Raw genomic sequence first — 26,913 nt, 5'->3', positions numbered from 1 at the left:
GTAGTATGCTATTTTGAATAATCTCAAACTAGTTGAATTTTGTGTTGCATATCCAACTTTCAAAATGACAAGTTGATAGAAGCTATGTGCCGATTGCTAATTGCTTCATTTATTTTAGTTTTTGGAAGAAGAGAGTAGTACTAACGTTTAGCAGCGCGATTGAGCGAATTAGCGTCGGGAAAGAGGTGAGAATGATCGGAGCAACAGCGTAGGTTAGTTTTGCATTAAGTATCAAAATTTGAGCTGCGTTTCCTCAGCTACAACGCTGAATTTCAACGAAATTGAATCAGCAACACCGCTCATTCATGATTGATTACACGGATTCAGTTACTCTGCTGTTCATCTGCAATCCAATTCGGCTGACAGACGATGTTTCGATCAACTGTGGCTCCGGCGGCACGGATTCATCAACTGCCCCAAATCCGTTGCACGATCCAGTTCGGATCCCACCAGTTCAGAAAATCCTCCTCCTCCATTTTTACACAGCTTCATACAAAGGATTTCAAGAGTTTTCATGACTTGTTTGTTGTTGAATCTAGTCATTTTTTCCTGCTTAGCAATTTGAGATTGAATGTGAGACAGAGAGGCGGGAACGCCGGCGTACAGATGGGGATAAAAATTTAGGGTATTTTATTTTATTTTTGAATGTGTACACTATTTTTAATAATCATGGCTAATATTTCTCTTTTTACTATATGGACATCTCAATCCCAATATATATCCAATAATATAGGAGTATTTATAATTTATGAAGAACTTCATACTATCATTATAAGGTTTTTTTTTTTAAAACAAATTGTGATGCTTCGGAGTTCAGACTTCTACATTGAATTAATCATGCATTTTGTAGCAATTCACATTCTCATAAAATGAACAATCAAAGCTTTTCTTTTGCAGCAACGCCCCTTCACGAACCGAAGTGCATAATTAATCTGCACATGCCATAGTTGTTCTGTTCAGATTAAGAAACCTAACAAATAATTAAGAAACCTAACAAATAATTAATCTATTCCAATTGGGTTGTTTAAATATCTTGGATTGGAGTCATTCTCTGGAAACAATGATTAGGCGAAGTCAAATAGCTTTTCGTGCCATTGACATTCTTATGTTTTGCTCCTACTACTTGATATCGTGACAACCAAATTGAGACATCATCAATGGCTGAGCAACTCTGCCGTCAATTCTCCCTCGCTGAAATCCAGTCAGCCACCGGAGATTTCAGTGACGAGCATGTGATTGGAAATGGTGGATTTGGGAAAGTCTACAAAGGCCTCATTGAGAATGGGTCAGTTTCCGTGGCCATAAAGCGGCGGCTAGCATCGAATCCGAGTCAAGGGAAAGGGCAAGGCCAGACAGAATTTGCGGCAGAGATTGAAACACTTACTCAGTTCCGCCATCGTAATCTAGTCTCTCTGATTGGGTACTGCAATGAGGAGGGTGAGATGATTCTTGTTTATGAGTACATGTCGAAGGGAACGCTGGCTGATCACCTCTACAATCAGTCAACACTCTCGTGGAATGAACGCCTTAAGATATGTATTGGAGCAGGCCGAGGTCTGGACTATCTTCATTCTGGTTGTTCCATCATACATCGTGATGTCAAGCCTACAAACATCCTTCTGGATGAAAATTATACAGCCAAGGTTTCAGATTTTGGGTTGGCCAAACATTTAAGGCATGATATCTTAGAGAGTCATGTCTTCACAAATGTTAAGGGTTCATTTGGGTATTTTGATCCAAGTTATTTTACTACCGGTGTACTTACAAAGGGAAGTGACACTTATGCATTTGCGATAATATTATTGGAGGTATTGAGTGGGAGACCAGCGGTTGGGGAAAAGCTTGCAGAGGATGAGGTGTGTATGAGCATATGGGCTCAAGAAAATATTCGAAATGGAAAAGCTGACCAGATTGTAGCTTCAAATCTGAAGGGCCAAATCTCGGATGATTGCCTCAAGACATTTGTTGGGGTTGTTAAAAGATGTTTGCATATTGATCCGAAGAAACGACTAACAATGACTCGAGTTGTGGCGCAACTTGAGTCAGCCTTAGAACAACAGGAGAGGAACGGGACAGCAACACAAAAATTACATTCTTGGCCATTTTGGAATAGAGTCGTACCATCTGGTAAAAGTGAACTCTTTCAATGTATATATACTTGACAAATATTGGATCTTTAAGTTGTGATGAACGATCTTGATATTCTTTGTGTTGATTGTGATGAGGTTGAAGTTGATAAGCTGTCAAAGGCCATCCATTCCATCAAAGACGATGTTCCTTTCATTCTATTTGGTGAAATAAAGTTTGGTGAAACGAAGGGCGATACTCATTATTTTAGCCCCATGTCTAATGGATTCACAGGAGTCTTGGAAAATGGAGAGGATGCAACAATTGAAAGGCTCCACTACAAGTCAAAGCATGAATTCAAATCAGTGGTTTGGAAATAGCTCTATGTTGTCCTATCTGGATGAAAATTTTATTGATTTGGAATGACTAATATAGCAATACATGGTTTTGTAGGTTTCAAGAAGATTATCATTGCTGAAGCATGAGAACGTGGTCGAACTAGTTGTTTACAGTTTCTACGGCTGTGAGCAGTTCTTGGCATATAATTTTGCCCCACAAGGGTCCCTACATAACATTCTTCATAACCAGCAAGGCATAGGCTCAAAGCCATGTCCGGTATTATCGTGGTCCCAAAGAATCCATATCGCTCTTGGGGTTGCAAGGGGATTATGCTACATTCATGACAAGGGATTGATCCATCATAACATCAGATCCAGCAATGTTTTACTTTGTGACGATGGAACTGCTAAGATACTTGATCCTTTTCTCTGGATTTCATTCCCCAATTGTGAGACAAAACCATCTGTGAGTGAGCTTCATCCTAGGGCATTTCATTATTTCTCCGGGAACAATGATGTTTACAACTTTGGTGAGGTTCTCCTTGAGCTGTTAACAGGTAGTAAATTATTTGATGACACACTACCTGCAGCGGGCGGCAGGGCAGCATAACCTTGTGTCAAGGGTATGTAGCACAACAATAAATTCTTTCTCAATGTGTCTTTGTTTCGTGTATACTATTTACTATGTACGATAAGTTTTAAAAATAATACGACACCAGGCATTACCACTGCTGGATTCAGACCAGGTACACAAAATTGTGGATGGTAGATTAAAAACAGACTACCTGCCCGAGGCAGTTAAAAAGGTAAATAACTTGTTTGTTTGATACTCTGATTGCATTTGATTTCATGATTATGCTGCTTTTTTTAAACACAGATGGCTCAAGTTGCTCAATTGTGCCTTCAAGATACAGCTCATTTTCGTCCAAACATGGGTGAAGTTGTTCAAAATCTCGAGTTGTGCCTTCGTGAAACCAAATCACAACACTCACAGAGCTGAAATCAGCTGAAGAATGATGCCACCCGAAATGAAAGAAAATTACTTCATGCTCATTTCATTTCATTGAATTTGATTTCCTTTCTTCTTATCGAAATGATGAAGTCACTCAAACTAATTCAGACAAAAATGTAACTGACAATGCCTCTGGCTGATTTCTCATAATTCAGTTTGGCCACGGGTGATTGAAAATGGTTGATTTGGTAAATCATTGCTGAAAATGGATTCAGTGATTATGGTAAAAGGCCCTTCTTATTCTAGTAAATCAGCTAAGTGTTGAAGCAGGGTGACTATTATCCATAGAAGATATGTGCCGATTGGTTCATTTATTTTCTCTTTTGAAAGAAGAGAGTAATAGTAATGTTTAGCAGTAAGATTAAGCGAATTGGCATTGCGAAAGAGGTGAAAATGACGAGAGCAATAACAGGGTTGTTTTATCGAAACTGAGTTGCATTTCCTCGTTTTTGATTAATTACAGTTTCAACTGAAAGAACATGATTACAGATTCAGTTAGTCAGCTGTTCATCTGCATCTCAATCGATTTTGCAGCCTCTAATTGCAATACAACTCAGTTGACAGACGATTGATGATGAGCGGAATGATGCAGAGGATCCTGTTGTTCATCTGCATCTGTATTATGTGTTGTGTGTAAACAAATTCTTCAAATTCAATTTCATATCAATTAATAGTTCATTTATTTGAACATAAGATTTGGACTTCCATGCATCATTCAAGGTGAAAAATCATGTGGTCTTTGAGGAATAATTTGCATTTTTGTCTGAAATAATTTTATACTAGTTTTTTTTGAGTGACATAAACAACAATGTGTACCTTGTCTGAATGTGAAAAATATAATAATAGTACCAAAATGTGGGCCATAAAAGGTGTACAATCCAAAGTAGTGCAGAATGATGAGCAGCAAAGCCAAATCCTTGGGGCCTATTTGCTATCGGTAAAACCGTCAAACAAACCTGAGCTGAAAGGATGCAATCATCAGCAGCTGAGAATCTCTGCCGTCGATTTGCAGTCGCTGAACTGAACTTAGCCACTGTCAATTTCAGCGAGGAACATGTGATTGGAAAGGGTGGTTTTGGTAAAGTCTACAAAGGCTTCATTGATAATGACTCAATTGCCGTGGCCATAAAGCGACGGCAAGCATCACGTCCCAGCCAAGGGCAGACAGAGTTTGTTGCTGAGATTGAAACACTATCTAAGTGCCGACATCGTAATTTAGTCTCTCTTATTGGGTACTGCGATGAAGACGGAGAGATGATTCTTGTTTACGACTATATGCCTAAGGGAACGCTGGCCGATTACCTACACAATCAGTCGACACTCTCATGGAATCAACTACTTAAGATATGTATTGGTGCGGGGCGAGGTCTGGACTATCTTCACTCGGGTTGCTCCATCATACATCGTGATGTCAAGCCTACAAATATCCTTTTGGATGAAAATTTCACAGCTAAGGTTTCAGATTTTGGGTTGGCCAAACATTTAAGGCATGATATTTCACAGAGCCATGTCTTCACTAAGGTTAAGGGTTCATTTGGGTATTTTGATCCAAGTTATTTTACGACCGGTGTACTTACAAAGGGAAGCGACACTTACGCGTTTGCGATAGTATTATTGGAGGTATTGAGTGGGAGACGAGCAGTTGAGGAGAAGCTTGCAGAGGATGAGGTGTGTATCAGCATATGGGCTCAAGACAAAATTCGGAATGGAAAAGCTAACCAGATTGTAGCTTCATATTTGAAGGGTGAAATCTCGGAAGATTGCCTTATGACATTTGTTGGGATTGTTAAAAGATGTTTGCATGTTGATCCGAAGAAACGAATCACAATGACTCATGTTGTGGCGCAGCTTGAGTTAGCCCTTGAACAACAGGAGAGGAAAAGGGCAGCAACACAAAAATTAAAATTTTGGCCATTTTGGAATAGAGTTATACCATCTGGTAAAAGTGAATTCTTTCAATGTATATATACTTTTAAAATATTGGATGTTTAAGTTGATCTTGGCATACTTTGTGTTGGTCATTGTGACACAGGATCAACAACAAATAATCAAGTTGAGGTTGAAGCTGATAAGCTGTCAAAGGCTATCCCTTCCACTAGTGCCATTAAAGAAGCCTTTCCACTAGTAGGTATGCATAAATTCTTTCTATATATAAAAACATAACAAATACTATTAAATTTTCGAGTTGTGATCGTCTATCTTGATATTCTTTGTGTTGGTTATGGTGATACAGGATCAACACCAAAGGATCAAAATGCGGTCGATGTTGATAAGTTGTCAAAGGCCATCCCTGCAACTGCCAATACAGAAGATGTTGTCCTTCTCATTCTTTTCGGTGAAACAAAGTTCAGTCGACCAAAGGCCTTTTATGATGTGCGTAGTGAATTCAGAGGAGTCCTACAAACTGGAGAGGATGCAACAATCGAAAGGCTACACTACATGCCTAAGCATGAATTCAGAGCAAAGGTTTTGAATAGCTATATAATATTGGCCTATCTGGATGAAAAAGTTTACTACTATTAGGGAATGTAACACACACAGGGTATTGTAGGTTTCAAAGCCATTCTCTAAGCTGAAGCATGAGAACGTGGTCGAACTAGTTGTTTACAATTTGGACGGCCATGAGCAGGTCATGGCGTATGATTTTGCTCCACGAGGGTCCCTACACAACATTCTTTATAAACAACAAGGCATAGGCTCAAAGCAATATCCGGCTTTAACATGGTCCCAAAGAATCCAAATCGCTCTTGGGGTCGCAAGGGGATTATACTACATTCATGAAAAGGGAATGATCCATCATAACATCAAATCCAAAAATGTTTTACTTTGTGATGATGGAACTGCTAAGATAATTGATCCTTTTCTCTGGAATTCTTGCCCCCAGAGTCTGCTATTTGATTCTTACCCCCCACCCTCTGTGAGTGAGCGTCATCCTAAGGCATTGCATTATTGCTCTAGGGACAATGATGTTTACAACTTTGGCGAGGTTCTCCTTGAGTTGTTGACAGGCAGTAAAATATTTGATAACACGCGACCAGCAGGGCAGCATCACCTTGTGTCATGGGTATGCAACACAGCAGTAAATTCCTTGTGTCTTTGTTTTGTGTATACTACGTTTGTATGATAAATTTTAAGTAATATGGCACCAGGCATTACCGCAGCTCGATTCAGACAAGGTACACATGATTGTGGATGGTAGATTAAAAGCAGACGACCTTCCGGATGCAGTTAATAAGGTAAGTAATTTCCTTTGTCTGATAATCTTTTGCATTTGATTTCATGATTATGATGATTTGTTTTTAAAACAGATGGCTCGAGTTGCTCAACTGTGCCTTAAAGATACAGCTTATTTTCGTCCATACATGCTTCAAGTTGTACGAGATCTCGAGTTGTGCCTTTGCGAAATCGAATCAGAACACTCTCAGAGTTGAAAATTGAAATCAACTGAGATTGTATCTTATTATGAGTGAAAGCAGGTTCATTGGATTTGGTTTCCACAGAAATGACAATGTCACTAAAACTATAAAATTCTTTCAGACAAAATGTATCTGACAATGCCTCAAGTCTGATTTCTCATAATTCAATTAGCCATGGAGGATTTTAAGTGGCGCACGTGTGATTGGAAATGGTGTATTTGGTAAATGATTGCTTAAAATGAACTCACTGATAATGATATCTCCTCATTTATAATCTTCATCATGGTTTCTCAATTTGATTTTTGTGTTGCATTTCCAACTTTTAGTTGTTTTGATTTATTGCATTTGTGTGTTCAGCCATCATACAAGGTGTGGTTGAATCGAACTTTTCTTCGTGCATTTTCTCCAAATTCTCAAATGATAGATTCATTTTCCAAGCCAATGGCTGAACAGAACAGATTTCAACTTAAAAGAAAAAAATCTCATAATGTCATCTTTCAAAAATCCAACCTTCATGATAGAAAATTTTAATCATCTAACTTACAATATTAGGTCAAAAGTAAAAAAAAACTTCCCAATTCTAAAAAGTAGACACAAAACACGCCAAAAGTGCATATATGACTCTCAGCTGAATTTCTTAAAATTTGGGGAAACTCTTTCAATGTATATATACTTTACAAATGAGGATGTTTAAGTTGTGATGAATGATCTTGATATTCTTTGAGTTGGTTGTGATGAGGTTGAAGTTGATAAGCTGTCAAAGGCCATCCATTCTATCAAAGAAGATGTCCCTTTCATTCTATTTGGTGAAATAAAGGGCGATAGTCATTATTTTAGCCTCATGTCTAATGGATTCACAGGAGTCCTGGAAAATGGAGAGGATGCAACAATTGAAAGGCTCCACTACGAGTCAAAGCATGAATTCAAATCCGTGGTTTGGCAATAGCTCTATATTGTCCTATCTGGATGAAAATTTTATTGATTTGAAATGACTAATATAGCAATACATGGTTTTGTAGGTTTCAAGAAGATTATCTTTGCTGAAGCATGAGAACGTGGTCGAACTAGTTGTTTACAACCATCTGTGAGTGAGCGTCATCCTAGCGCATTTCATTATTTCTCAGGGAACAAGATGTTTACAACTTTGGTGAGGTTCTCCTTGAGCTGTTAACAGGTAGTAAATTATTAGATGACACACAACCGGCAGGGCAGCATCACCTTGTGTCAAGGGTATGCAGCACAACAATAAATTCTTTCTCAATGTGTCTTTGTTTCGTGTATACTATTTACTATGTACGATAAGTTTTAAAAATAATACGACACCAGGCATTTCTAATGCTGGATTCAGACAAGGTACACAAAATTGTGGATGGTAGATTAAAAAAGAATACCTGCCCGAGGCAGTTAAAAAGGTAAATAACTTGTTTGTCTGATTGCATTTGATTTCATGATTATGATGTTTTTTCTAAAACACAGATGGCTCAAGTTGCTCAATTGTGCCTTCAAGATACAGATCATTTTCGTCCAAACATGGGTGAAGTTGTTCAAGATCTCGAGTTGTGCCTTTGTGAAACCAAATCACAACACTCACAGAGCTGAATTCAACTGAGATTGTATCTTATTATGCATGAAAGCAGGGGACCTGAAGAAAGACTGCAGTAGAAATGAAAGAAATTAGTTCATGCTTATTTCATTTAATTGGATTTAATTTCTCATAGAATATCTAATTCAGTTAGCCACGTGTGGTTGGAGATGGTGGATTTGGTTAATAATTGCCGAAAAATGAAAATGGACTCAGTGATTATGATATCTCATCATTTACTACTATAATTTTCATTATGGTTTCTCTATTTGATTTTTTTTGTGTTGCATTTCCAACATCCAGTTGTTTGGATTTAAGTATCGCATATGTTTGTTTAGCCATCACACTAGGTGTGATTTAAATCGAGCTTCTCTTCGTGCACTTTCTCCAAAACCTCACATGATAGATTCACTCTCCTTGCTAATGTCTGATTAGATGGATGATAGATACACCTTAGCGCTACTGAAGTTTCCAGTCACTGATTTGATTTCAGCAAGTGAAAGCGATGACATCTTCGATGGGCCAAGGCTAAGGTATGTTTTCCTCACCATTCGAGCCGCTCTTCTATTAGGACTCCATGTACGTGGTTGTAGAAAAATGCAGATTTTCGGGAATAGACACACAGAAATGTGATGTTTACAACTTTGGCGAGATTCTCCTCGAAATCATGATGACAGGTCGCAAAGTATTCAAACGTAGATGGTCAATCAGAGAGAACCTTGTGACATGGGCAAGACCAAATCTTAGGAAGGACACGGTGGAGAGAGAAGATTGCAAATTTCAAATGTTACTGGAAATGTGACAATATAAAAAGTTGTACATGGAAAAATAGATGGTTCATGTATATGAATTTGTATAGTAGTTATTTCGATTCATAACACCTACCAAATAAATTTATTTCAACTGGATCATATTTTAATATTTCAATGATCAGCCACAATGTTAACACTTAACTATCCTTTGCTTCTGATTCTTGTGTTTTGTTGACTTTGTGGCTGATTAATGGCTAAGCAACTCTGCCGCCGGTTCTCACTCGCTGAAATCCACTCAGCCACCGCCGGTTTCAGTGACGAGCATGTGATTGGAAAGGGTGGTTTCGGGAAAGTCTACAAAGCTCTCATGGATGGGTCTGTGACCGTGGCCATAAAGCGGCTAGCTTCAACTTCAAACCAAGGAGAGAAAGAGTTTGTGATCGAGATTGAAACACTAACAAAGGTACGACATCGTAATCTAGTCTCTCTTATTGGCTACTGCGATGATCAGGGTGAGATGATTCTTGTCTACGAGTATATGACCAATGGAACTCTGGCCGATCACCTTTATCAATGTTCAAGGCAAGGTGTTAACTGTTCTTCTTTAAGGTGGAATGATCGACTCAAGATTTGCATTGGAGCTGGTCGAGGTCTTGATTACCTTCACACAGGCAGCTCAATCATACACCGTGATGTGAAGTCTACGAACATCCTCTTGGACGAGAATTTCACAGCTAAAGTTGCAGATTTCGGGTTGGCCAAACATTTTAACGCGGACAATTTGGAGAGCCATGTTAGCGCGAGCCTTAAGGGAACATTGGGGTTTATTGATCCGAGCTTTTTAGCCACTGGTAGGCTTACAATGGCAAGTGACGTCTATGCTTTTGGAGTGGTGTTGTTGGAGGTATTGTCTGGGAAATCAGCACTTGATCAAGTCGTCGATAAGGGTAAGAAGATGGGTGTAAGCATATGGGCTCAGCAGAAAATCCGAGATGGAAAAGCTAACCAGATTGTAGCTTCGGATTTGAAGGGCGAAGTCTTGGAAGGTTGCCTCAAGACATTTGTGGGGGTTGTTAAAAGATGCCTGTGTTATCACCCAAAGAAACGGCTCACAATGTCTCAAGCTGTCGCGCAGCTTGAGTTTGCACTTGAGCAACAGGAGATGAAAGGGATGAAAGCACATGGACTACAGTTTGGGCCCTTTAGTGCATTTTGGAGCAGAATTATCATATCATCAGGTAAAAGTTAGCAGCTACTACTTGAAAATATTTGATGTCAAGTTGTGATAGTTTGCCTGATCCTTTTTCTCTATCACTTTTGCACAGGATCGAAAAATGATAAAGTTGATGCTAAAGTGTTGCCAAAAGACACCTTTGAAGAAGAAGCATTCAGGTGCAAAGAGACCGGTGATGAGTTTGAGAAGGAAACTAATGAAGAGGTAGATGCATCGGAATGCAAACAGACGGATGATGGATTCAAGAAGGAAACTGATGAAGAGGATCATGCATCGGAATGCAAACAGACAGATGATGGATTCAAGAAGGAAACTGATGAAGAGGATGATGCATCGGAATGCAAACAGACGGATGATGGATTCAAGAAGGAAACTAATGAAGAGGATGATGCATCCGAATGCAAACAGATGGATGATGGATTCAAGAAGGAAACTAATGAAGAGGATGATGCATCGGAATGCAAACAGACGGATGATGGATTCGAAAAGGAGCTGAAGAACATTAACACTGTTCCAATTGCAATTCGTGCATCTGAAATTATGTTAGTGACTGATGGATTTGATGGGAATTATTGGATTGCTAGTGGATCCAACGGAGGAAGTATATTCTATGGAGTCCTGAAAACCGGACAGGATGCAGCAATCAAAAGGTTGTACAAGAAGTTGCCAGACGAAGAATTTTTAGCACAGGTTAGGCAACAACATTACATCTGATGCATATCATGTAGTAACTTCCTCTAACGATATGGTTTGGTAGGTTTCGACATTATTTAGCCTGAAGCATAAAAATGTGGTTCAACTCTATGGTTATTGCGCGGATGGTGGACTTCAGGTGTTGGTGTATGAGTTTGCGCCACAAAATTCCCTTCGCAACATTCTGCATGGTTTAATCCTCTCACTTCATCACAATTCTACAGTGTGTGGAATTTACCATGAAATATTATATATGCTCTTGAAACTAGTTTGATAGGTTTTGTATACAACAGGACAACAAGGAATGTCTTTATCATGGTCCCGAAGAATCAAGATTGCTATCGGAGCTGCTGAAGGATTGTGCTACATTCATGACAAGGCACTAGTTCACCACAATGTCAAATCTAGCAACGTTCTGCTCTTTGATAATGGGACTGCTAAGATAACTGATCTCCATCTCTCGGCTCAATGCTCGTGCGCAGAAGCCTATCTTGACGATTGCCATCCTCTTGCATCCCCGTGTTTTGGTTATCATCCACCAGAGTATGCTCTTTGAGTCTTTAAGTTCCTAGAGAGATGTGAATGACCACCATTAATCATTTCATTTCTGATGGCAGATTTGTGCGGCTCTACCATATCCAGGAAGGCGATGTTTTCAGCTTTGGAGTCCTTCTCCTCGAACTCTTGACAGGTCGCAAAGTATTTGACCGCAGATGGACGAGAGCCGGAGAGAGCCTTGTGAAATGGGCAAGGCCAAATCTTGGCAAGGACAAGGTGGAGAAGATTGTTGATGCTAGACTCAAAGGAGACTACCCTCCCAGGGCTGTTGCAGAGGTGAAATCAGTTGTTTTGGTAGTAAAACTCTTTGTAGACCTGGTATTATTCTTTCATTTGATTCATGATCATGATGATTTGTTCAAAACAGGTGGCTGAAGTTGCTGGATACTGTCTTGCAGAAAAATATGATCATCGTCCAAAAATGATCACTGTTCTTAAAGATCTGCAGTTTGCCTCTTTGAGGACAGAGGTTTATCTTCTCAGAAAAGCAACAGATTTGGAAATCTAATTTGAAAATGTCTCCTCAAGGTTATTAGTACTAGTATTTTTCAATGATTTGTTCAATTAGGTCTTTTGACACATTTTGTCATATCAATAGTATGAGTTGAGTAGGGCCCCACCGTGTAAATTTTAATCATCTATACGTCAATTGAACAAAAAAAAAAAATAGAAAATCAGTTGATACATTTGTCAAAAGTTAAAAGGGAGTAGAATTTTGGGAAAATTTGTATCCCTAACTTAGAAAATTGATTCCCAATTGCTTCACAATTCCCAATCATAATATTGGCTTCAAAAGTACGGAGAGATGATTCTTGATTATGACTACATGTCTAAGGGAACGCTGGCTGATCACCTATACAATCAGTCGACACTCTCGTGGAATGAACAACTTAAGATATGTATTGGAGAGGGCGAGGTTTGGACTATCTTCACTCTGGTTGCTCCATCATACTTCGTGACCACTAGCATCCTTTTAGATCAAAATTTCACAGCTAAGGTTTCACCTTTGGGAGATTCTGGTTGAGCTCTTGACAGGGTATGCAAAACAGCAACAAATTCATCCTCAATGAGTCTTTGTTTCGCGTATATTTTGTGATGTTTTAAAATAACATGACACCAGGAACTACATCAGCTCTGTTCAGACAAGGTACACAAGGGTTATAGACCCTAGAGCAAAAGCAGCCTATCTGCCCAAAGCAGTTAAGAAGGTAAATACAAACTTGTTTGTCTGATAAGTCTCTTGCATTTAATTTCATGATTCTGATTATTTGTTTTAAAAACAGATAGCTAAAGTTGCTCAATTGTGCCTTCTAGAACCTCATTCTCGTCCAAATATGAGTGAAGTTGTATGAGAACTTGAGCTGTGCCTTCATGAACAACTCTCTGAGAGTTTAAATCAACTGTGAATGCATCTTATTATGCATGAAAGCAGCGAAGCTGAAGAAGGTCGCCACCCAAAATGAAAGAAATTACTTCAGGCTCAAATCATTTCATTGGATCTGATTTCCTTTCGTCTTATAGAAATGACAATGTAAATCAAAAATGATTGCTGGAAATAGACTCAGTAGTATATGGCTCAGATTTTGGTTTCTCATCATTTATCATCTTTCTCGTCACTTAACTCTTTACTAGGGGTGGAGGGAGTAGTACTACATTTGGTGTTTTGATATTTTATTACCAAATGGAACCTGCAAACCATGGAGCAGTTTGCCTGCTACTAGGACTCAATGAAATGAAAAGGACTTCTAACTGTGTTTTACTTTTACCTATTATATTTTCATAATTGGCTTTCATAAAGAAACTAAAATGAATAGTCCATGGGATGGATTTTTATCGATCTAGTTTTTTTAAAACGTTGATTGCAACTAATGAGCATAACACAAATCGAATTGATGTTGATGTTGTGGCTGAACATTGTCGCCAAGTTGAATTGGTCCGAATATTGAACACGTGACCAAATCGAAATAAATAAATCGAAACACAATACAAAGATAAAGAAAAGAGATGGTGAATAAGACTGCGAGGCATATAACATTGAACATCGTTTTCATAGGAAAATATAATACCATAATGAGGGCCATTAGAGTTGTCCATTAAAAATTGATTCTGCTTTTTTATGTTTATTTTTGTTTTTATATTTCTGACCAAGTCATTCCGGATGACTAAAACCGGATGACAATTTAGAGAAATTTCTCTGGACTCTAGAGCACAAGACCAAAACTATACTCCATGCAAAAAGCCTAAAATCTGATAAGAAGTACATATAAACTCAGGCAGCGGCGGAACTAGTAAGGGACAAGCCCCCGCTCCAGCGGGGGCTTGCCGGCGCCGGAGACTGTATAATTATTCCTGCTTGGGGCGGAAATTGAAGAGAGGGTATTCTTATTTTTAGAGAGATGGGGGAGAAGAAATGGAGAGTCATAGAGATAGAATAGAGATAGTCGTATAGCGACCAAGAAAGAGAAATAGTAATGAACTTTGGAAATGATATCTGACTCACTGTAAGCTATCCTATTTTAACTTTTCACAGAGCAATAAAATTAAATTAATTAGTACTCCACTTGTTGAATTTTACATTGCCCATGACTTTTGCCCAATTGTTTAATAGTTTACCACTATTTTAGATTTAATAAGTTATGAAATCAGAATACTACTGATAATGAAAAAGCATATTGCAACAGAGAATTTTTTTGAAAGAATGATGAGGAAGGCAATATCAAATATTATAAATAAATAATTATACTATGTATATTTTACTCATCTTAGTATTGAATTATATATTGCGCATAACTTTTGCCCAATTGTTGAATTTGAACGATTAATTATTTAGTTGATTGTAAAATAATAGAAATGGAAGTACAAATAATTGCTTAGTTGCTCAACACATTTTCAAATCTAACTATCCTCATAATCTTAAAACAATACTCCCTTCGTTTATTATTAGGAGTCGCATTAAAGTTTGGCATGTGTTTTAGGAAATATTATAAAAGAAAGTGATTGAGAAAAGATAGTGGAATGTGATTTATATATATTAGTTTTATAATATGAGTAGAATGAGTTGGTGGAAAATAAGATGTACCTTATATTTATAATAAAAGTGAACCGGAACTCCTAATGATCGACAAACTAAAATAGTAAACAGGTGTGTTGATGGCAGGCAGAAATAGTATTATTTATTTGAAAATAATAATAATAATAATAATGATTATTATAATTTTTTATATTTTATTTTATTTTATTTTCAGCACCGGCTTATTTAATTTTTTGGTTCCGCCACTGAACTCAGGTCAATGCACCACCAGTTTTAAGGCCAGGAATTCAGATAATGATATGTCCGTGCCCCTCTACAGTACATTCCGTCATGCCATTGTGCTTCTTCTAGTTCGAGCCAGTGACTTGGCAATCACCAATATTAGATGAAAAAAATGAAATTCTCAACGTCTGAGAATCTCTGCCGTCGATTTTCCCTTGCTGAACTCAACTTAGCCACCGGAGATTTCAGCAACGAGTATGTGATTGGAAAGGGTGGTTTCGGTAAAGTCTACAAAGGCTTCATTGATAATGACTCAATTGCTGTGGCCATAAAGCGGCGGCTAGACTCAAATTCGAGGCAGGGCCAAGCAGAGTTTGCAGCGGAAATTGAAACACTAAGTAGGTTCCGACATCGCAATCTAGTCTCTCTAATCGGGTACTGTAATGAACATGGAGAGATGATTCTTGTTTATGACTACATGTGGAATGGAACACTCGCAGATCACCTTCACAAGATATCGAGTGATAGCAACGGCAGCTCAACTCTCTTGTGGAGTGAACGACTTAAGATGTGTACTGGAGCAGGGCGAGGTTTGGACTATCTACACTCTGGTTGCTCTATCATACATCGTGATGTCAAGCCTACAAATATTCTTTTGGATGAAAATTTCACAGCTAAGGTCTCAGATTTTGGGTTGGCCAAACATTTAGGGCATGATATCTTACAGAGTAATGTCTTCACAAACGTTAAGGGTTCATTTGGGTATTTTGATCCAAGTTATTTCACCACGGGTATACTTACAAAGGGAAGTGACACTTATGCGTTTGGGATAATATTATTGGAGGTATTGAGTGGGAGACCCGCAGTTGAGGAAAAGCTTGCAGAGGATGAGGCGTGTATGAGCATATGGGCGCAAGATAAAATTCGAAATGGAAAAGCTGACCAGGTTGTAGCTTCAAATTTGAAGGGTGAAATATCAGAAGATTGTCTCAAGACATTTGTTGGGGTAGTTAAAAGATGTTTGGATCTTGATCCGAAGAAACGACTCACAATGAGTCGAGTTGTGGCGAAGCTTGAGTCAGCCCTTGAACATCATGAGAGGAAAGGGGCAGCAACACAAAAATTTCAGCTTTGGTCATTTTGGAATAGAGTTACACCATCCGGTAAAGTTAATTCTTTCTATGTAATTATGTATACATAATTTACAATAATTTACAATTCTTTGTGCAGGTTATGGTGACGCAGGATCAGCACCAAATTATCAAAATGAGGTTGAAGGTGATATGCTATCAAAATGCCTTTTCACTAGTTGGTATGCCTAATTTAGTTCTATGTATAGATAATTTACAAATATTGTACGTTCAAGTTGTGATGATTGCTCTTGATATTTAATGTTTGTGTTGGTTATGGTGAAACAGGATCACCACCAAAGGATGAAAATGAGGTTGAAGTTGATATGCTGTCGGAGGCCATCCATGCCATTGCCATGAAAAAAGATGATGTCCCTTTCATTGTATTCAGTGAAACAAAGGACATGTATGATGAATTCGGAGGACTCCTGGAAAATGGACAGGATGCAACAATTGAAAGACTTGGCTACATGCAGAAGCATGAGTTTATAGAAAAGGTTTGGCAATACATATATATTGGCATATGTGGATGAAAAGCTTATTGATTTGGAATGATAATATAGCTGTAATAAATGGTTGTGTAGGTTTCAGGATCATTATCTTCACTGAAACATGAGAACGTGGTCGAACTAGTTGTTTGTAATCAGTATCGCCATACGCAGGTCTTGGGCCACTTTGCATATGATTTTGCTCCACGAGGATCCCTACATGACATTCTTCATGGACACCGAGGCATATTATGCTCAAGCCCGGCTTTGTCATGGTTACAAAGAATCAGAATCGCTCTTGGGATCGCAAGGGGATTATGCTACATTCATGATCAGGAATTGATCCATCATAACATCAGATCCAGCAATGTGTTACTTTTTGATGATGAAACAGCTAAAATAATTGATCCCTTTCTATGGACTCAATGTTTCAAGTGTGCAGCAATATCATCTGTGAATGAGTGTCATCCTAGTGTGTTGCATTGCCACACTAAGAAAATTGATGTGTTCAACTTTGGTGAGATTCTGGTTGAGCTCTTGACAGGTAGTAAAATAGTTGATAACACATTACAAGCAGGGCACCTTGTGTCATGGGTATGCAGCACAACACAAATTCTTTCTCAATGTGTCTTTGTTTCGTGTATATTTTGTGATGTTTTAAAATAACATGACACCAGGATCTACAACAGCTCTGTTCAGACGAGGTACACAAGATTATATATCCTAGATTAAAAGCAGCCTATCTACCCAAAGCAGTTAAGAAGGTAAATACTGACTTGTTTGTCTGATAAGTCTCTTGCATTTAATTTCATAATTCTGATGATTTATTTTAAAAACAGATGGCTAGAGTTGCTCAATTGTGCCTTCTAGAACCTCATTTCCGTCCAAATATGAGTGAAGTTGTACGAGAACTCGAGCTGTGCCTTTACTCTCTAAGAGTTTAAATCAACTTTGAATGAAAGCTGAAGAAAGTCGCCACCCGAAATGAAAGAATTTTTCTTATAGAAATGACAATGTCAATCAAACTATAAATTGGCGGACGTGTGATTTGAAATGATGGATTTCATAAATGATTGCTGTAAATGGACTCAGTAGTATATGGCTCAGATTTTGGTATCTCGTCATTTATCATATTTATGTTACTATCTCTTCACATAACTCTTTTTTAGGAGTGAAGGCCGAAGGGAGTACTACATTTGGTGTTTTGATTTTTTTTTACCAAATGGAGTTGGCCTGCTACTAGGACTCAATGAAATGAAAAGGGATCTAGATGTGTTTTGCCTATTACATTTTCATAATTGGCTTTCATAAAGAAACTAAAATGAATGGATTTTTATCAACAATTTCTCCGGCATGATAAAATTGCGGTGAAAAGGTCTTACATCGATCTAGTTTTTTAAAACGTTGATTGCAACTAATGAGCATAACACAAAATCGAATTGTAGTCGATGTTGTGGCTGAACATTGTCACGTGGTTGAATTGGTCCGTATATTGAAAAGAGACCAAATTGAAATAAATAAATTATTTGGTAGGTTTCTTCAAATCAAAATACAATACAAAGATAAAGAAAAGAGCTGGTAAATGAGTTGTTTAGACTGCGAGGCATATAACATTGAACATCATTTTCATAGGAAAATATAATACCATAATGAAGGCCATAAGAGTTGTCCATTTCGATTTGATTTTGGTTTTTATGGTTATGCATGAAAGCAGGGGAGCTGAAGATAGAAGCCAGCCAAAATGGGAGAAACTATTGAATGCTTATTTCATTTCATTGGATTATATTTCCCTTCTTCTTAGAGAAATGATAATGTCACTTAAACTATGAAATTATTTCAGACGATTCAAGTGGCGCATGTGTGATTGGAAATGGTATATTTGGTATATATGATTGCTGAAAATGGCCTCATTACTGAATGTATACATGCCTCAGATTTTAGTATCTCTTTGAGTTGTGTTGCATATCCAACTTTCGGTTTTTGAAAATTATAAAGTCCTCTTTTATTAACCTAATTGTTGAAGCTATTTGCGCTTCATTTATTTTATTTTTCGAAAGAAGAGAGTTATAACGGTTAGCAGCGCGATTGAGCGAATTGGCGTCGCGAAAGAGGTGAGAATGATCGGAGCAACAGCGACAAAATTATTGGTTAATTTTGCATTATATATCAAAATTGAGCTGCATTTCTTCAGCAACGGCGCTGAATTTGAACGAAATTGACGCAGCAATACCGCTCATTTATGATTGATTACAGTTTCAACTTTCAACTGAGAGAGCATGCTTACAGATCAGTTAATCAGCAATTTATCTGATTCTCAATCGCTTTTGCAGCCTCTAATTGCAATCCAACTCGGTTGACAGACGATGTTTCGATCAACTGCACGGATTCCAAATCTGATGCACGATCCAGTTCGGATCTCTCCCGTTCCCAATTCGAGGTCAGAAACTCCTCCTCCTCCTCCACTTTTACCCAGTTTCATACAAAGGATTCAAGAGTTTTCATGACTTTTTGGTGGTTGAATCTACTCCAATTTTCTTAACAATTTGAGGCTGAATGACAGAGAGACGAGAGAACGCCGGCGTACAGATTAGGAGAAAATTTAGGATATTTTTTCTCTTTTTGAGTGTTTATATTATTTTTATCAAGCGTAGTTAACGTACTTTTTCCTTTTACTAAAATTCAGAATATATCGTTGAGCTTTTGAGATAAGAGATTAAATTTGCTGAACTTTTGAAATATGGGTCTAAGATATGCAAAGTTTTTGAAATAAAAGTTTTTCACCTTTTTATATTTATTTTCTTAATTTTTCTTATTATTTCTCTTCCAATAATTATAGATTGACTAAACTATCCTTTAATCCAACTTCTCCAAAATTTCATTCTACTCCTTCCAAATGATTTGCCTCCACTCTAAAAAGTACTAAATCTTTTCTCTCAAATTCTCCCATTCTCACATTTTAGTTAAAGGATAGTTTAGTCAATCTATAATTATTGGAATGGAAATAATAAGAAAAATGAAGAGAATAAATGTAAAAAGCTGAAAATCCCTTATTCCGAAAAATTCGTGTGCCTCGGAACCGTATTTCGAAAGATCAGCGAATTTAATTCTTCATCACGAAAAGTAAGCGAATTGGGATTCATATTCCAAAAATTCTCTTTTCTAACTTTCTAACGAGTAATGAATCACAATCCAAATTTCTCAATCCTTACATCAAATATTACTACATCACAAAAAGGTATACAAATCATTGTAACAAATGTAATCCGCCATTCCTGGCCAATGAATTTATTGATCTCAATATGAAAACAAAACAGTCTGTGCTCAACAATACATTATTAATATATTATTATTTATTAATCTGCGGTTTAGTTTCTGCTGAACATTGTCGCGTGGTTGAATTGGTCCGAATGTTGAAAACACGATCAAATTGAATAAATTAAGAATATTATTTGTCAGGTTCCAGTATATGCCACTTTTTTTAATAAATCCAACCTTTGTGATAGCAATTTTTATTCACTTACCAATTGAACAAAGAAGTCACTTTGATACAATTGGCAAAAGTTTGCTGACCTAATTTCTTAAAATTGCAATTTGGGAAAATTCGTTCTCAATATCGATTACCAATTGCTTCACAATCCCCAATCATAATATTTGGCTTCAAAATCATCGGTGATAATTTCGTTATCAAAATGTCTTTTTTTTTTTCTTTTCTCTCCTAGATTTTTCCTTATGAGCATTAAAGAGTAAAGTAGTTAATTCAGTTATGAATTGAATCTAGTAATAGTATATTCCAAATGTGGTTGGTGGTCTGGATAGATAATATGACGTATTGATCAAGCTTATCTTAGATTCTTAGTATCCAAAAGCATATTTGTCTTTTGCTAAATCGTGTTGCATTAAATGCGTTTTAAGTTAATCTTGCTACTCATACTATATTAATTCTTTTCTAACCTGCCACCACACACTCACCCTCCTTTTGCCGGAAAGATTCCTCCATCACAAGAACAACTAAAGCCACCTTTTTCCCCTTCCATCAAGAATGGAACCCTAGCCACCACTCCCCTCCCATGAATCATTCACATTAATTCCCAATGGGGTGAAATCTGGCTCTGCTTATGTTCGAATCCGGAGCTGAGAAGTCATGGCATTACCCTCGATGGAGCAGCGTCAGTTCACTCTAGCGGAGATCCGGTCCGCCACCGGAGATTTCAGCCCAGAGAATCTCATTGGAGAAGGCGGCTTCGGAGAAGTCTTCAAAGCCGCCATCGGCGACGGCACAAAGCTGGCGGCGGTGAAGCGCCTGAAGCGGCCGGCAATCAACGAAAGGTTGGCCAGGCAGGGGTTCGCGAGGGAGATCGAAGCGCTCACTCAACTCCGCCATCGTCATATTGTCTCTCTTATTGGCTACTGCAGCGAGCAGGGCGAGATGATTCTGGTTTATGAGTACATTGCCAATGGAACCCTAGAAGATCACCTTCATGGAAAGGCCGGAGACAGGCACTCGCTGACGTGGACCGAGCGCCTCAGTATCTGCATTGGAGCGTGTCGCGGTTTGGATTATCTTCACAGTTCCTGCCCCGGCAACTCAATCATACATGCTGATGTGAAGAGCTCGAACATCCTTCTCGATGAAAATTTAGTAGCTAAGGTTTCCGATTTTGGGTCGGCCAAGCAAATCAATGCGGATGTATCCGAGAGTAGCAGTAGCACGGCTGAGATGTACTCGCGCGGCTATCTTGATCCCCTTGCTGATGCCACGGGGAGATTTACTATGGGTAGTGACGTATATTCGTTTGGTGTGGTGATGTTGGAAGTAGTGAGTGAGAGAAGAGCTGATAGCCGGCCTCAGAATGACGACCTACTGTCCGTCTGGGCTGTTAAAAAATTTCGTAAGGGAAAAGGTAGTGAGCTTGTAGCTTCGTCTTTGAGTGGAGAAATCTCAAAACAATGCCGAAGTTGTTTTTTGGGGATCGTTGAAAGATGCTTGCAGAGAGAAGCAGAGAAGCGGCCGACTATTACTGAGGTTTTGGCCCTGCTTATAACAGCCCTCGGGTTACAGCAGGAGAGGCCAGACCCAACGCGTTGGTTTTGGCAATCGAAAGTATCTCCAAAGGAAGTTATATCATCCGGTAAAAGGGTTCTCTTTCCATTTATATGCATAGTAACAGAGACATTTAGTGTTGTTAATAGTTTTCCTTATTTTCATATAGCAGATTTAGCACAAGACAATGTGATTCGAGAAGATGAATTAGAGCACCTCCCTGCCATTCCGCTTGCTGAATTTCAGGACATAACTGGTGGTTTTAGTTCCAAGTTCTTGATTGCTAAGAGATCCACTGGAGTAAGTTTATTCCGCGGGGTCCTCAAAACCGGACAGGATGCTGCGATTAAAAGGTTCAAGAAGAAGTTGTCGGAACAAGAATTTATAGCACAGGTTGGGTTGCTTTATTATATCTGTTGATGTCTATGCAGAGTCGACAACTTTGGGAATATCTGAGTTTCTTTAATACTATATGTTTTGGTAGGTATCGAAAATATCTCGCCTGCAGCATAAGAACGTGGTTCAGCCCCTTGGTTACTGCGTGAATGGCGATCAGCAGCTCTTAGCTTTCGAGTTTGCTCCATACGGATCCCTACATGACATTTTTCACGGTTCGCTCCTCCTTCTTGATGACAATACTCTAGCTTTATATGTTGGCATACTTATACATGTTTTTTTATGCAATAGACAAAAATTTGGAGTCAAGTACAGTTGTTCCATGGGTACAAAGAATCAAGATTGCGGTTGGGGCTGCAAAAGGACTGGAGTACATTCATGAGAATGGACTAATTCATCATAGCATCAAATCTAGCAATATTTTACTTTTTGAAGATGGAAATGCTAAGATAAGTGATGTTAGTCTGTCAATTCCATGCCCTTGTAAGCCGGCTCGTGGTCATAAACGTTATCCTGAACAAGCTCCCTGTGGTTGTTGTTATCATCCCCCAGAGTATGTTCTTTTCTAGATGAGGAGATATATTAGTCTGAATATTTTTACTAATTGCTCTTATCTCTGTTGCTAGATGTGTATTGACTAATCGAACTCAAAAAGGCGATGTGTACAGCTTTGGTGTGGTTCTCCTTGAAATCTTGACAGGTCAGAAAGCCACACAGCCACTAGTACAACAGTTCCTTGCAATATTGGTATGCAGTTTTCCTCAAAGTTTGAGATACTAGTAGGGTGTTGGCACACGGTTAATTTAACGTACATTTGATATGCTGTGATTCAAAAAAAATTCTGTAGCACGAGGCAACGGAAACACCAGTGCAAAGAGAAGAAGAGATAAAGAAGGTTGTGGATGATAGACTTGGATTTGGAAGAAAATGCTCTGCCAGTGCAGTGTTAATGGTAAACACAGTTATTTTCACTGAGATATAAATATATCGTTGGATGATTCTAGTCATTGCCATTGGATTCACGATTGTGATGATTTGTACAAAACAGATGGCTGAAGTTGCTTTGTTGTGCCTTGCAAAGGAAGCTGATTCTCGCCCTGACATGAGCACTGTTTTAATTCGTCTCGAGAGGGCTTCATGGGAAACACAAGTTTATGTACGAAAACATGAGCAGCAGTAATCTCAAGCTAATATTACCAAATTATCTCCTCATATTCCTGCCTTGCGAGGTAAGCAAATATTACATATAGACGTCACGGATAGGGTTCTTACCTACTAACATTTGATATTATTACCAGATGGAACCTGCCAACTGCCAAGCAAAGGAGGAGGAGATTCTCCTACATGTTTTGTTTAGATAAATGATGTGTGTTGCCTTGTTTGTATAGCTGGCTTTGGATTATTGTCTGTTTGTTGTGTAATTATGTTGACATCTAACTTCTAGTAATTTTCAGTGACTTTGGTTAGTGAAAGATAGTAAGTATTTACTACGTGGGCTATTTCTAGAATAGGTACTGTAGCATTTGGAACTATGTCTATGTTTGAAACATAATCAAATGTATAGAGATAAGGCAGTGTAGATGAGGACTTGCTACTGATGTACATGAATAGCTGAGTAAATAATGTGTCGTGGTGCATGTTTGAAGAGAATCAGCATTGACTAATGATCACTATTTTTTTGTAGAAAAAGAAGAAATAACTGTAAAATGAATCCCTATATAATTTCAACCATCTTGATATTTATCAACACATGGATAGCAGTTGGGAGTAGAGAATGACATGGAGATTTGCAGCCAAGATAGTCCTTTTTATTACAAATAAAGGGCTCTTCGACCTCCTCGACTGTTGTCCACAAGCCGGCCGCCTCTGCTGATGATCCCGTTCCACCCTATAACACAGCGAGGCTATCTTGTTATCAGTTCTCCTATGCATTTCGGGTGAATCCAGGTCAGAAAATTCTCCGCCTTCACTTTAATCCGAATCTTTATTCAGTGTGGTTTCCGGCCCTTCACACTGCTCAGCAACTTTAGTGCTTCTCTTACTGACCTAAATATTGTGATCTTAGCCGCCTTTTTTCTTCCCGGCTGTATTTTGCTCCAACTTATTTTACCACGGGTTTAGTTACATAGGGAAATGACACACATGCATTTGAGGAAAAGCTTGCAGAGGATGAGATGTGTATGAGCATATGGGGTCAAGAAAATATCCGAAATGGAAAAGCAGACCAGGTTGTAGCTTCAAATTTGAAGAGAGATATCTCGGAAGATTGCCTCAAGACATTTGTTGGGGTTGTTAAATGATTTCTGCATCCTGATCCGATGAAACGAATCACAGTGAGTCATGTTGTGGCGCAGCTTGAGTTAGCCCTTGAACAGCAGGAGAGGAACGGGACAGCAACACAAATATCACAATATTGGCCATGTGGTAAATGTGAATTCTTTCTATGTGTATATATACTTTACAAATATTGGATGTTTATGAATGACCTTGATATTCTTTGTTTTGGCTGGTTATGGTGACATAGGATCAACACCAAAGGATGAAAACGAGGTCAAAGTTGATAAGCTGTCAAAGGCCTTTCCTGCCACTGCCATGAAAGAAGATGATGTCCCTTTCGTTTTATTAGGTGAAACTAAGGACATTGTTGATAATTGCTTTAGTCCCTCGTATAATGAATTCGCAGGAATCCTGAAAATGGAGAGGATCCACTACATGCCTAAGCATGGATTTGAATTTATAGCAAAGGTTTGGAATAGCTACTCCCTCCGTCCCACATAATTTGGGACACTTTGACCCAGCACGGGTTTTAAGAAATCTAATAGAAAGTGAGTTGAAAAAGTTGGTGGGATGTGGGTAATACTTTTAAAGTATTAGTTTTATAATAAAATGTGAGTATGAATGAGTTAGTGAAATATGAGGTCCACTACCAAAAATGGTAAAAGTGAAATGTGTCAAATTATGTGGGACGATCCAAAATGGAATACTGGGTTAAATTATGTGGGACGGAGGGAGTATATAATATATTGGCCTATTTGGATGAAAAAAGTTTATCAATTTGGAAAGGCTATTGTAGTTGTAGCACATGGCTGTGTAGTGGCTGTGTAGGATTCAAAATCATTATCTACGCTGAAGCATGAGAATGTGGTCGAACTTGTTGTTTATTAATACACCATTCATAAAAAAAAATCACACCAAACTCTCAACATTATCTCTATAATTAAAGCACGCGCGGTTGCTATTGCTCTAACATTATTCTTTATTCGAATAGCAGATCTTTAGTAGTTTTACATGTCACGCCATGTAAATTATTTTTGATGAGGATGGAGGTTAATAGGAAGTCCATGAGCCGGTGCAGGTGAAGTACGATTGAACAATATATTCTCAGATGGAAAGACCTTGTCAAATTTGAAGGTAGTCACCAAATTGTGGATGAACACCAATATTACAAGCTTAGCATAGCCTCTCCCGGGACACATTCTTGCTCCTCCTCCAAACGGGACGAACGTGTAAGGCCGGCCAAGTCCCCTCAAAGCGCGATGGATCAAACTTGTCTGGCTCTGGAAAGTAGTCGGGATTGGAGTGGGTGGAATGAGGCGTCCACATTATCTGTTGAGTAATTGAGTTGTAAATCCATGAAGAAAGAAACATGAAAACATAATTACTCAGTAATAAATAGCTAGAATATGTATATACCTTCAATCCTTTAGGAATGGTGCTATCCTGAAGGATTCGAGCACGACGTTCCAAGTGTACTTCATCTTCTCCACATCCTTGTCCGTCAGCAACTCATCAGCGCCTTTCGATGCTAGAATCTCTAATTGCTCTACGGAAAAACACACAGAATATAATCGTGAATATTTCTTAAAACCCGAGGGAACATAGATAGACAAATTAGTTATGCACACCTTTGAAAACCAAGTCGTAAATGTGAGGAAGCTGGGAAAGATAGTGAATGACAACAATGATTGAAGATGAAACTTCATAGAGGGCAGGAACAAGCAAACCAACAAGAATGTTAGCAATCTTGGTATGACTCACAGGTCTCCCATCTTCTTCACTCCTGGCCAGCAACATCTTGGACAGCATGTCACCTCGTCCCTCGCTCGTCACCTCCAGCTCCTTCCTGCGCTCCCCACGAACCTCAGCAGCTCTGCGCGCACCAACCTGCTTCCCTTCAACGCGCGGTTGAAGTCCGTTCCAGGAAGGTTTACCGGCAGGGAGACGAGGCCATCAGTCATGAGAGAGAAGGGCACCAGCAACTTGTCCAGCCGCACTGGATCCACCACTCCCATGAACAACATGCATGCCAGCTCGAAGACGTATTTCTTCGTGGCGGGGCCTGCCTTCACCACTGAGTTAGGCATCCAGCCGTGGCAGAGATGCTCACGCGCCAACTTGTCCATCACCGGGATGTACTGCCTCAAGGTCTCCGGCTTCAGGACGTCCTGCTTGAAGTTGTGGAACGTGGCCTCCGGCTCCTGGTGCATCACGTGGTCGAAGTCCGGGAAGAACACTTTGATCACTGAGACAGGAAGCCAGGGCGAAAAGAGCTTCTTCTCGTTCATTAATACGAGCTTGTTGCCAGCTGCGCCACATAACACAGCCAGTTTCTCTCCGAACAACGATGTTCTGAAAGCGTCTACAGAATATTTCTGCATCCGCTCTTTCACTAATCTCTGATGCCCTAACAGGGCCAACTCCACATTTTCTCCAACGATCGGCCAGTCCACGGACCCCGGAGGCAGACGGCCGCGGCCCTTTCTGCAAATCAACGACAACAGATAAAGACACAGAGGAACAAGGACAAGAACAAAATAAGTTATCAAGTTCTCCATGCTTGTTTTGTTTCTGAGCTACCACTAATGTTATAACTCTTTATATACCCTTAAACCAACCAACTTTTTTTTTTTATATACACATGTTTCAAAATAGTTTCACTTTATTTTATAAGTG

General features: G+C 38.8%; 7 protein-coding genes across 13 annotated transcripts in view; 6 read left to right on the top strand and 1 right to left on the bottom strand.

Moving 5' to 3' along the window:
* The window catches only part of LOC125192685 (proline-rich receptor-like protein kinase PERK8), an 891-nt gene extending 373 nt beyond the window's left edge, over positions 1–518 (top strand). The window contains exons 2-3 of the mRNA XM_048090315.1: positions 119–185; positions 291–518. Of these exons, the coding sequence (XP_047946272.1) occupies positions 119–185; positions 291–518 (295 nt within the window). The remainder of the gene's footprint in view (positions 1–118; positions 186–290) is intronic.
* A 592-nt stretch (positions 519–1,110) lies between these two features.
* Positions 1,111–8,353, top strand: LOC125215818 (receptor-like protein kinase ANXUR2). 3 transcript variants are annotated; one of them, XM_048117392.1, is made up of 6 exons: positions 1,111–2,127; positions 2,233–2,435; positions 2,521–2,871; positions 2,963–3,028; positions 3,125–3,211; positions 3,283–3,959. In XM_048117392.1, exons 1-6 carry the CDS (start codon positions 1,158–1,160, stop codon positions 3,403–3,405), a joined length of 1,800 nt encoding a protein of 599 aa, XP_047973349.1. In that variant the 5' UTR covers positions 1,111–1,157; the 3' UTR covers positions 3,406–3,959. The 3 variants fall into 3 exon arrangements, 2 of the variants coding, with proteins under 2 accessions (XP_047973349.1, XP_047973343.1); XM_048117386.1 differs by having other exon boundaries at positions 1,111–2,148; XR_007175306.1 differs by lacking the exon at positions 3,283–3,959 and adding an exon at positions 8,310–8,353 and having other exon boundaries at positions 1,111–2,148; positions 2,521–3,211.
* Positions 4,387–8,442, top strand: LOC125192676 (CBL-interacting protein kinase 18-like). The gene is made up of 9 exons (XM_048090305.1): positions 4,387–5,356; positions 5,450–5,545; positions 5,651–5,883; positions 5,969–6,481; positions 6,567–6,653; positions 6,726–6,843; positions 7,559–7,767; positions 7,853–7,917; positions 8,310–8,442. The coding sequence occupies exons 1-9, from the start codon at positions 4,387–4,389 to the stop codon at positions 8,440–8,442; spliced, it is 2,424 nt and encodes an 807-aa protein (XP_047946262.1).
* A 975-nt stretch (positions 8,443–9,417) lies between these two features.
* Positions 9,418–12,717, top strand: LOC125192670 (receptor-like kinase LIP2). The gene is made up of 6 exons (XM_048090294.1): positions 9,418–10,405; positions 10,493–11,091; positions 11,159–11,285; positions 11,388–11,637; positions 11,712–11,928; positions 12,020–12,717. Exons 1-6 carry the CDS (start codon positions 9,418–9,420, stop codon positions 12,158–12,160), a joined length of 2,322 nt encoding a protein of 773 aa, XP_047946251.1. The 3' UTR covers positions 12,161–12,717.
* Positions 12,718–15,028: 2,311 nt separating this feature from the next.
* LOC125209029 (receptor-like protein kinase ANXUR1) lies at positions 15,029–17,660 on the top strand. The gene is made up of 6 exons (XM_048108614.1): positions 15,029–16,068; positions 16,136–16,183; positions 16,324–16,532; positions 16,620–17,117; positions 17,201–17,287; positions 17,363–17,660. The coding sequence occupies exons 1-6, from the start codon at positions 15,069–15,071 to the stop codon at positions 17,465–17,467; spliced, it is 1,947 nt and encodes a 648-aa protein (XP_047964571.1). The 5' UTR covers positions 15,029–15,068; the 3' UTR covers positions 17,468–17,660.
* A 2,840-nt stretch (positions 17,661–20,500) lies between these two features.
* Positions 20,501–24,677, top strand: LOC125198430 (receptor-like protein kinase ANXUR1). Of its 5 annotated transcripts, XM_048097841.1 has the most exons (11): positions 20,501–21,652; positions 21,734–21,957; positions 22,049–22,175; positions 22,252–22,513; positions 22,587–22,707; positions 22,808–22,912; positions 23,009–23,189; positions 23,259–23,326; positions 23,645–23,907; positions 24,082–24,384; positions 24,485–24,677. In XM_048097841.1, the coding sequence occupies exons 1-7, from the start codon at positions 20,665–20,667 to the stop codon at positions 23,138–23,140; spliced, it is 1,959 nt and encodes a 652-aa protein (XP_047953798.1). In that variant the 5' UTR covers positions 20,501–20,664; the 3' UTR covers positions 23,141–23,189; positions 23,259–23,326; positions 23,645–23,907; positions 24,082–24,384; positions 24,485–24,677. The 5 variants fall into 5 exon arrangements, with proteins under 5 accessions (XP_047953798.1, XP_047954160.1, XP_047954101.1 ...); XM_048098203.1 differs by having other exon boundaries at positions 21,737–21,957; positions 23,259–23,907; XM_048098144.1 differs by lacking the exon at positions 23,259–23,326.
* A 978-nt stretch (positions 24,678–25,655) lies between these two features.
* On the bottom strand, positions 25,656–26,795 carry LOC125192659 (beta-amyrin 6-beta-monooxygenase-like). Its single transcript, XM_048090283.1, has 3 exons — positions 26,125–26,795; positions 25,866–26,083; positions 25,656–25,783 (listed from the first exon to the last, which is right to left on the bottom strand). The coding sequence occupies exons 1-3, from the start codon at positions 26,793–26,795 to the stop codon at positions 25,656–25,658; spliced, it is 1,017 nt and encodes a 338-aa protein (XP_047946240.1).
* Between the last annotated feature and the right edge of the window lie 118 nt (positions 26,796–26,913).

The sequence above is a fragment of the Salvia hispanica genome, chromosome 1 (assembly GCF_023119035.1).
Source record: "Salvia hispanica cultivar TCC Black 2014 chromosome 1, UniMelb_Shisp_WGS_1.0, whole genome shotgun sequence".
In the NCBI taxonomy this organism is placed as follows: Eukaryota; Viridiplantae; Streptophyta; class Magnoliopsida; order Lamiales; family Lamiaceae; genus Salvia; species Salvia hispanica.
This window is presented reverse-complemented; position numbering and strand designations above follow the sequence as displayed.